Below are 10,146 nucleotides of genomic sequence, written 5' to 3'. Positions count from 1 at the left end.
TCTAGTTTTAGCCAGATACATGAATTTAACCATATTTCTGAAAAATTATTGTTGAAGCCTAGAAACTTGATAGCCTAATATTACCTAACGGATAAACTGAAACAGACAAAATCGCCAATTTGCGTGTAGCCAGGTTGTTTTACCTATATCATTCAGCAACTGGTCTTCTAATTTTTCGCAGTCCTTTGTGATCAAAATTAATGACAGCCATATGCTTAGACAATCCAGTTTGCATGCATGTGTATATATATATATATATAACAAAGAAGCAAGAGCTTGAACATTGTCAAAAGACAGAGACTTTCATTTACAGTCATTGTAGATTACCTCACTACACAGTAATTGTCTTACCTTCTTCTTTCTTTTTCTTTTCTACCCGAAAGTATGACGGTCGATAACACCGCCTTTAGAACCGCTGTTGGCATTGCTGGTTAGTCTCCAAAACTCTCGTAAACTTTGCATGCATGCATGTGAATAAAGGGACGTCAATGGTCTTTGATCTAATGAATTTGTTTTCTTATAATTTTGGCAGGAAATGTAATCTCTTTCGGCCTGTTTCTTTCCCCATTGTAAACTTCTATCTCCACTTTTAGATTAGTATTAAATGTGATTATTGTTCATTAAAGTCAGTTAATTAAAGCATGTGGATGAATTAATGCAGTCCAACAATGATGAAAATACACACGCAAAAATCAGTACAAGCGTTCAGGCCTGATCCATACTTAGCCACTATTCTGAACTGCATTATGTGGATGTTCTACGGTTCCCCCGCTGTCACACAAGACAATCTATTGGTTATTACTATCAACGTTGCAGGTTTCATCATGGAGATCGGCTATGTTACCGTCTTCTTAATCTATTCTCCCTGGGCAAAGCGCGTATGGAATTATATATTCATTCATATAAAAGCATTAAGTAATGATATAATTCACTATTTGTTTTCATATATTAATAAGATTGTTGCTGTGTAATTTCAGAAGAAGATTATGCTGGTTCTTCTAGTTGAAGTAGTATTCGCAGCTGTTGTGATTTTCATTACCTTGTTTTCCTTCCATACCCTTAAAGATAGAGCTATGATCGTGGGCATTGTGTGTATCGTCTTCAATGTAATTATGTACACTTCTCCTTTGACAGTCATGGTAAGTTAATCCATCTTTCATTGCTTAATCGGATTACAGTGTTAATTAATATTTAATATCCTTGTATTATATGTACTAATTGAGTTTTCTTTTCTTGCAGAAAATGGTGATCAACACCAAGAGCGTCAAGTACATGCCGTTTACTCTCTCATTAGCCAACTTCTTGAATGGTTGCGTCTGGGTTCTTTATGCCATTCTTAAAGCAGATCCATACGTCTTGGTAAGATAGCATTCATCAAGAAGAAATATTAAGTTTGTATAAGATATCATGCTTTGTTTAATCTAAATATTTTTATGTAACATTTTTTTTTTGTAGATACCCAATCTTTTAGGAACAATATCTGGCATAGTGCAGCTCGTATTATATGCAATGTACTATCAAACGACAAATTGGGACGAGGACAATGAAGAAGATAGACCACCGGAGGTTCAACTCTCCAGCGCTTGATATATCAATGTAAAGACAAATTGGCCCTTGTTGACAATTCGACCGTGAAATGTGCTTAAAAAACTGTACAAAAACAAATATATCAATGGAAAATACAATGCATTATCCAAAGACCAAAAAAAGTTAAGTAGGTATTTCCAATTCTGTTACAATTACCTTATTGATAACAGGTCAAATGGCTGGAAAATCCTCCATGGACATGAGGTTGACCACATCAGCCCTCATGATTGGCTGGTGTAATGACATATAAACATATAAATAACTTTCTTAAAATTACATTAACCAAACGAACCCATTATTCATGACTACATGCCTTGATTACCTTTCACTATGATAGGATATCAACCACCTCATTCTCCCAAAAGGGAATGTTAATTACCCCTTTAATGTCACTTGGGGGATGTCTGTTGTGTAATATAGTCTGACATTTTGCAAAAACAACAAATAAATAATGATTTCACCTATTAGACTTACCCCCAAAAACTACATAATTACAAATAATATTGTATTTATCTTGACTATCAAAGGAGGTATAAATGGAGAACTCTCTTGCGATATTCTTTTATCACCCTCAATATCTTGTAATAAGATTAATAATAAATATTTGATTAAAGTATTTGACAAAGATGGCAAGGGTAACAAACAACACTATACTTACCCCCCTTACCAGTGGGATCCACTATTCCCACTATTCCCAAAGACCCATCAGTGGGAGATTTCATTCAATCAGGGGATCCACTATTCCCAAAGACCCATCGTCGGTAGTTCTAACCTAATTTTTCAATCAAAAATTGTCATTTCAGCCTTCAATTTTAATACAAATTAAATATACATATCCTATAACACAAAACACCTAAAAAATTTCAATCAAAACTATCAAGAATTAAAACATTTATCCTAAAAGTTCAAACATCAAAATCTTCCTCAAATCGTAATAATTTTAACAATAAATTGATTTAAACAAGAGTGAGAATGATATACTAACTTTTTTTATCATTTTCGATCATCGAAAAACATGAAAAGTTAACGAAAATTCTTCACCTATGAAAGCCCCGTGGGAGACGTATGGGAGACGATTTTTTCTTTGATTTCAACAATGAATCTTTATAGGGAAATATGAAAAAAATTTGGTTTATATATAATGGCAATTCACTCATTTCACAAAAATAGGACATCTTCACTTAATCCTAATTATTTTAGGTAATCTCGCCTAACCCTCCTTAATGTCAGATATTTAATTTAACTTTCCTTTATTTTGTAAAGTCAACCATTTACTTTTGATATATATATATATATATATATATATATATATATATATATATACACTTTTAAAGATTTTATTGAATAAAATAAAAATATATTTATCATGATAATATTATTTTCCTGATATTCCTTCAAACGCTTAGATGGCAAGATATTATTGTTGACAGGGCAGAGACCACAGGTGTGGAGTGTAGCAAATTATTTCTCATCCAGACCCAAATAGTTGTACTTTTTCCGGTTGCCAACTCTCTGTCTCTCGAACTCAAACTGAAGACTTGTTCTGAACCCGATTACTTAGTTTCTGTCTCAACGCTGGATTTGGAGTTGGATCTGCGCTTTACCCAATAAGTGAGCCATTTTCTATTTTTCAATTTTGTTAACTGATCCCCATTTTTGTCAATATAAATTTTATATCTTTGTTTACTTTATTCTCATGGAAGGTGCTAGGCTCCAAAATGAACCTCTAAGAGAATATATGAAAATTTTAGGACACCAATCTAGAATATGTTGAGGACAAAAAATTATGGAGCGTTTTCTTCTTTTTAAATTGTTATTATTTTCATTCTTCTATTGTTAGATGGGGTTTTGGGTTGTTTTTGGTCTTTAAATAAGTTTTTAGGGCAAATAGATTTTCCCTTGAAAATGGGTTTGTTTTTTTGTTTTTTTTTTTTTTAACTTATGGAGGGCCTTGGGGAGGTGTTTGCTTATCTTTTGTATACATGTGAGTAGAATATTGTTAAAGGTTAGCTTTGTTTTCTGCCAGTGGATGAAAACCCTTCTGCTGGAGAGAATGGGGACATGATAGAGAATTCTGATGGGAAAGAGACAGTTACTGCAGAAGGAAGTTCGGATGTGGAACCGTATGTGGGTATGGAGTTTGAATCTGAGGAATCTGCAAAGGTGTTTTATGATGCGTATGCCACACGTTTGGGGTTTATTATGCGTGTTGATGCTTTTCGCCGGTCGATGCGTGATGGAAAGGTGGTTTGGCGCCGACTTGTGTGTAATAAGGAGGGTTTTCGAAAGTTAAGGCCTAGAAGAAGTGAAAATAGGAAGCCTCGAGCAATTACAAGGGAAGGCTGTAAGGCAATGATAGTAGTGAAGAAAGAAAAATCAGGGAAATGGGTGGTCACAAGATTTGTAAAGGAGCATAACCACCCATTGGTTTCTATACCTGTCAATGGTCGTCGGAGTGTGCTACTATCTCAAACTCCGGTGAGTGTTCATGCAAGTCTAAACTTTACATGACTATTTCGCAATTGATTTTTTTTAAATAAGACTGTTCTGAAATTCAGGTTTCTTAGCAAACATCTTGGTGTATTATGCTTCTAATTTCATGGATATTATACTTTTATTATTTCCATTATGCAATTTTTTCCTGGAGTATGGATGTGATAACTAATTTTTGGCAATTTGAAGTTTATACTTGTTGGAAAGTTAGTTCTTATAAGATGCTTTAGTGATAGAAAGTAGTTGTTGCTGGATCTGCCTGTGCTGAAAAAGGCCACCATCTGTTTGGTTGTTGCTATTTTGCTCACTTGCTAAAGATCATCTTTTTTTGGGGTTACAAATCAATGATTCTCTTTTAAAATTAAAAAAATATGCACAAAGGGAATAGCTGCCCTGAAAACCCAAAGGTACTATAACTATAAAAATGAAAAACATATCTCGTATTCCGAAATCTTCAATGCTAGAAATAAAAATCCCTTAACAAATTTGCACGAAAATCTTCCCTAGCTAGGTAACTGAATCTAATGTGCTAAATTTCAAAATTTTCCTTCGGAAAAACGTCTTGCTAGTTATATTTTTTCCTTTACATCCCAAATAATTAAAACTGGTGTTTATAATATTTCCTTGAGTTTCCTTTGTGTGTTAGAACTGAAAAAGCCTAAATTGCTGTCCTGTTAAAACCTCTTCAGCATGAAACGTGATCTTTCATGTTGAAAATAATTCTGAAATTCTGATATTCCATTCTATCTATCATATTTCATCAAAAATTGAGCTTTGGAGATGATTTCATAGAAATACTTCATCTGAGACTGGATGAGGATAACAGATTTCTCATGTATAAGCAAAACCTATCATAGTTGAAAGAGGCATTTTACATTAATGCTAATGTTGAAAATCTGTAATCTTAACTAGCCGATCTTTTTTTTAATTATATGTGCACTTTTGAAAAAGATTTTACTGTTGACTATTACCCTTGAGATTAGATGGTGCTGTTTAGATTAGTCATGTACGAGTATAGCTTGAAATGGTAGAGATTGTTTCTGTATCCTCAGTAAATGATCTCAAATTGCAGAGGCATGTAACTTGCAGACTTTATGTTCATGTTTCTTTGGGAATTTTATATTTTGCAACTATGTACTGCATTTTTGTTGATGAGTTTGGATTTTCGTATGTCAGTTAGGTCTTCCTTAGGCTAAAAGATAAATCACATCTAAGTGTAGATTGTTTTTATATTTTATTGTTGTCAAATATATATTATAAACTGTTCTAAATTGTCGTTGGAACCATCTAGTTGACATGGAATGTTTGTTATTAATGTGGGAACTTTATATCTTCTAAAGTTATCCATAAAAATTGACCATGCTTGTTTTACTTTTCTCTTTGGGATTTTTATTTTCCAGGACGAGAAAGACATAAAGATACGAGAGTTGACTGCTGAGTTACAGCGGGAACGGAAGCGGTCTGCTGCTTATCAAGAACAGCTTGAAATGGTTTTGAGAGATATGGAGGATCATTCCCATCACCTTTCAAGGAACATTGATGACATAGTTCAGAGTGTGAAGGAAATCGAGACGAAGCGGGCAGCAGTTTCTCACTGCTAAGGCTCCGGAGATTGTAAATTTCTATGTGCAATTTCTTTCATATGCGCCTGTTTAATCTCAAAAGAGATAAGTGTGCCGGTGGCCTTTTCTTTCTTTTTTCTTTTTTTTTTTTAATGTAACTTTAGGGGTTGCCTGAGCTTGTAGGTCAAGCTAACTTATATATATACTTATGGAAAATAAAGAAAAATCCTAACCTAGATTGTGTTATGACTTCCCTCTGCATAATACTGAATCAAGACTTAGAACAATAGGGCAGTTGCAATCATGGCTTTGTTGCAAGATGAGAAGATACATAACTTTTGTATGCTATAAAGTGTCATTTAAATGGATGGGCGAAAAAGGAATCTCCTTACTATGAACTAGTGGATGTAAACAGTAAAGTACATATAGATTAGATCGCATTGATCACAATCTCTTTTCCAAATAAACTCTCACCTAGTGCTTTTTGTATGACATTTATCGTCATGGTGTCATCTTCAACATCTTTCAAGAGTGAAAGCAAGTTAGCATAGGGCATTTACAGTTCTGGGTGGGATTTTTAGCTTGTGTTGATTTCTTGTAGCTGCAAGTTCCTGACTGAAACCATAGACAAATAACTAAATAAATTATCACTAAACAATGGAAAGATGTATGGAGTTATCAATACTTGATTAGCATTTTCTTCTTCCAAGGTACTTACCTTGAGGGTCATGGCTAGGCTAATTAGCAGACAGCAAGCAAATGAAACAATTTCAAAGACTATGCCACTGCGCCATGGTTGAGTATTCTTTGCTTTTGATAGTATATCTTGATAAATAGAAGCAGTGTAAATGGTAAAGTACAATATTATTGAAATGGTTAGGCAATATATAGAAAGCAAACATTTATACTTCTACACGTATTGTCAAAATAGTTAGTGTAGATGTGCTTGCTTTTTTTTTTTTTAATATGAGGAATTCTACTCAAGCTGAACTGCCTCTTCAAGGTTGAACTATCCTAACCGAACAGGTAAAATTCTAGGTCCAGTGATTGACCCAACAATCATTACACTAAATAATTCAAGAGTTTAATGTTAATATGGTGTCATTGAGTCTTAAACTTATGTCTCATTGCTTGAGGATTTCATATAATTTATCATTCAAACTACCTCTTGAGTATTGTTTTTCGCTACCAGAGATTCGGAAGATTTTCTTTGGATTGAGCATAACAAAAGAGAAAGAATAAGAACGGTGATGGGGCTAGCTGTTAGCCTACCATGAACGCAATAGAGCTAAAATATCGTGCAATGGAATACCCAGTAAAAAAGATTGGAATGTCTTCCAATATCACATGGTAATTCTTATTCAAGCGGAACAAATCATTTTGCCTAATTTAAATGATTTGTCAAATTTTAGTTGGCCTTGGTGACCAAGTTTAAGAAGCTCAGGATAACAATCCAAAAGGGAATTTCTTATTTTACAAGTATCATTTCCACAATTAAGTTGTTAGAGAAGATTCTGGATGAAAGCAAGGGCATAATATTTCTGTCTTGACCCGTAAGCAGAACAAAATTTTGTGGTGGGCAGCAACTTGTATAGGCGGAAGGCGAAAGATGAGGAAGAAAAATCATTCTTGCAAGGAACCCTTTAACTAAATCAACCAGTTGATTGTATTATAAGACATCAACTTCCTGGGTTGGCAAAATCATTCTCACCAACGCTTAGTTTCAGAACTGCAAACTTAGATTGAGTCTCTTCAGAATTCAACACGATGAAACTTGTTTATTATGTGCTACACTGTAGCATTTGAGGCACTTCTAAGCTAATTTTAGCTGTTTGAAATAACATAAGTTACAACTCTGGCTCAAAAACTGTAATGTTATCTCTTCAATCAAAATGAAAACCTTGAGAAATTAAGATGAGAAATATAATAAGGTAATCAAGTTTCTGTATTTAGCATCAAATAAGCTAATTCAATCAATATGAATAAGCAAATTATGAATCTAACATAAAATTTGGTATATACTTAACAAGGCTGGAATCACGTTTAGTATTGGGCACTAAAAGAGTTGCATAAGTTTAAAAAATCCTCTGTCATCAATGTATATATCAGATTCAGCTAAGTATTCAATAAGGCAGTTTTAAAGAATCTGATAAGGAAGGAACAAAATACAAAACTAAAATGAATTTCCAACCCAAGACCAGACACATTGAACCTTATTAGAAAAGCTAATGATTCATATCCGAAGGCTTATGCTTTTCCCTCAAACCAGAAAGACTAAACCCATATAGATTTTAAGCAAATCTCTACTCTTTATGAAAGAAAACGCCAACCAAAATTAGAGATGACAGTAACTGAGCTAAGAGAGTTCATAATTAAAAAACAAAAAGAATAACCAAGTATGACCAGAAGACCAGTATTGCAAGTGACCACAACCGATGTAGTTTAAGCAAACCTCTCTGGTTTATGAAGGCAAACACCAACCCAATTTAGAGATTGCAATTCAGAAAAAAGATAACCAAGCAAAGAGAGTTCGTAATTTTAAAACAAAAATTAATAAGTATAAAAACATGGGATATAGCATCCAAGTAAAATCGGCAAAATACGAGTTAAGATAATAATCAGGCTTATGCTTTTCTCTTACACCAGAAGAACAACACTGCAAGTAACCACAACCCATATTGTTTAAGCGAATCCCTCCACGTTATGAAGGCAAAGGCCAGCCAAATCAAATATGCAACTACGAAAACAAATCATATAGCATTTGGGTACAATCAGCAATATATCATTAAAAATGAAAAAGACCATCAAAATTTCAACTGTATTGAGGCAGCTAGAGTAGCTAACAATCTTTTTACATTTAAATTACATAAATCCCCATGGATAAACTTACAGAACATACATTAAAAAAAACTTTCTAATGCAAGAAAGCAAAAACAACAGTGGAAATATAAACAATGAGAGCAGAAGTAACCAAAACAAGCAATGTAGAAACAGCATGAATGGTAGATTTACTCCCACAACCCAATGTCCCCAACCGGATCTGAATAACATTAATAATTGAAAGCATCAAAAACAAGCAACCCATCACCGACCCAGTCGCTGAAGCCAACATCCCAAACCTCAAAACATTTATATTAATGTGGGCTTTAAAAGCTTCATCCACGTTCTTACTATTGATCAAGTTAAGAGCCAGTTTCAAACCTTGAGCAACTAAAGACGAGAAGAGAAAGAAGCTGAAGGACACAACCTCGAACACCAGAAGATTTCTAGCAATGTCAATGCTAGCATTGCAAGCTGAGGTGGGCTCCAGGCTCTGTTGTCCAGGCGTAGTCAATGAAAGCCCCACAAACACAGCGATGGTGAAGAGAGAGTTGACGTTGACAATACCATCCAAAGCGGTGACGTGGACGCTTGTGGTTGATGATGAATAGTCGAAACTGGCAGTTCCGACTCTGACTGCGCTTCCGGGGTGATCTTTTGGGGATCTAAGTGAAAGAAATCAAAAACAATGAAAACCCAAGTGAGAAAAGTAAGATAAAAACAGTTTAACACATATTTGATATGAGAATGAAGAAAGATGAGTACTCGTCCATGAGCTCTACACTGGAATTGAGTTGAGGGAAAAAACGGAGAGACCTTGATGAAAGAAGTTTCGTTCTTTATTTGGCTTGAAAAAGAGAGAGAGAGAGATTCCTTGTTTGTTTATAGATTAATTTGCTTTAAGGTTAGGATTTGGTTAAAGAACGTGAAAGCAAGAGGATTCGATGTGGACAAGCCTCAAAAAACAGACCAATGCGTGGCAGGTAAGATTCAGCTTTTCATTCGTCTTTGTCTGGAAAGGACCATCGTCTTCATCAGTTTTGATTTGGGCAAAAATCCATTTGGTCCATAAATATCTAAAACTAACATTTCAGCCCATATTATATTAACCCTGCCCACACAAAATCTTTCACATAAAAGTGATGTAGTGTAAAATGAATAAATTAAGAACAATAATATACTAACCAATTTTTTTAAAATTCTCATTTGATGATAGTGAATAATAGAGATAACAGCCCTCGTAAATATCGAACTATTTTTTTTTCAATTAGAAAAATCATACTTTATTTTTTTCTATTAAACAGAATAAAATCTTCAATTTTACTATTAAAAAGGTCGAATTTGTATTATCTTATATAAAAACTGGTTTAACCTATAACACTATTAAAAATTAATGACATGAAGTTTGTTTTAATTTAAAAATAATCATACAATTTAAGGACTAATGTGGACAATTTCAAGGTTGATATGCATAATCGATGTCCATAAAAATTCCAAATTAAAGTCTTTTTTAAAATTTATTTCCCACAAAAAACCAAAGAACCACCCAACATATAACAAAACCTAGAATTAAAACCGATTTACATTTAAATCATCAAATTCACATAAGTGAACATTGCATACAAAATTGAACAAAAAATTTTTAGGTCATCATATAAAATGTTCGCATTATCTCCAAAATGAC

General features: G+C 33.7%; 3 protein-coding genes across 3 annotated transcripts; 2 read left to right on the top strand and 1 right to left on the bottom strand.

The window, feature by feature from the left end:
* The first annotated feature begins 384 nt into the window (after positions 1–384).
* On the top strand, positions 385–1,587 carry LOC123196613 (bidirectional sugar transporter SWEET5-like). Its single transcript, XM_044610665.1, has 6 exons — positions 385–430; positions 533–569; positions 662–878; positions 978–1,139; positions 1,240–1,359; positions 1,456–1,587. Exons 1-6 carry the CDS (start codon positions 385–387, stop codon positions 1,585–1,587), a joined length of 714 nt encoding a protein of 237 aa, XP_044466600.1.
* A 1,390-nt stretch (positions 1,588–2,977) lies between these two features.
* On the top strand, positions 2,978–5,888 carry LOC123196670 (protein FAR1-RELATED SEQUENCE 5-like). The gene is made up of 3 exons (XM_044610737.1): positions 2,978–3,198; positions 3,614–4,065; positions 5,481–5,888. Coding segments are annotated over exons 1-3 (654 nt in total). The 5' UTR covers positions 2,978–3,197; the 3' UTR covers positions 5,682–5,888.
* A 2,553-nt stretch (positions 5,889–8,441) lies between these two features.
* On the bottom strand, positions 8,442–9,427 carry LOC123196671. Its single transcript, XM_044610738.1, has 2 exons — positions 9,228–9,427; positions 8,442–9,127 (listed from the first exon to the last, which is right to left on the bottom strand). Exons 1-2 carry the CDS (start codon positions 9,233–9,235, stop codon positions 8,557–8,559), a joined length of 579 nt encoding a protein of 192 aa, XP_044466673.1. The 5' UTR covers positions 9,236–9,427; the 3' UTR covers positions 8,442–8,556.
* Between the last annotated feature and the right edge of the window lie 719 nt (positions 9,428–10,146).

Source organism: Mangifera indica, chromosome 14 (genome assembly GCF_011075055.1).
Source record: "Mangifera indica cultivar Alphonso chromosome 14, CATAS_Mindica_2.1, whole genome shotgun sequence".
NCBI classification, from domain to species: domain Eukaryota; kingdom Viridiplantae; phylum Streptophyta; class Magnoliopsida; order Sapindales; family Anacardiaceae; genus Mangifera; species Mangifera indica.
Note: the sequence above shows the minus strand (reverse complement) of the source record. Positions and strands in the feature narration are given on the sequence as shown.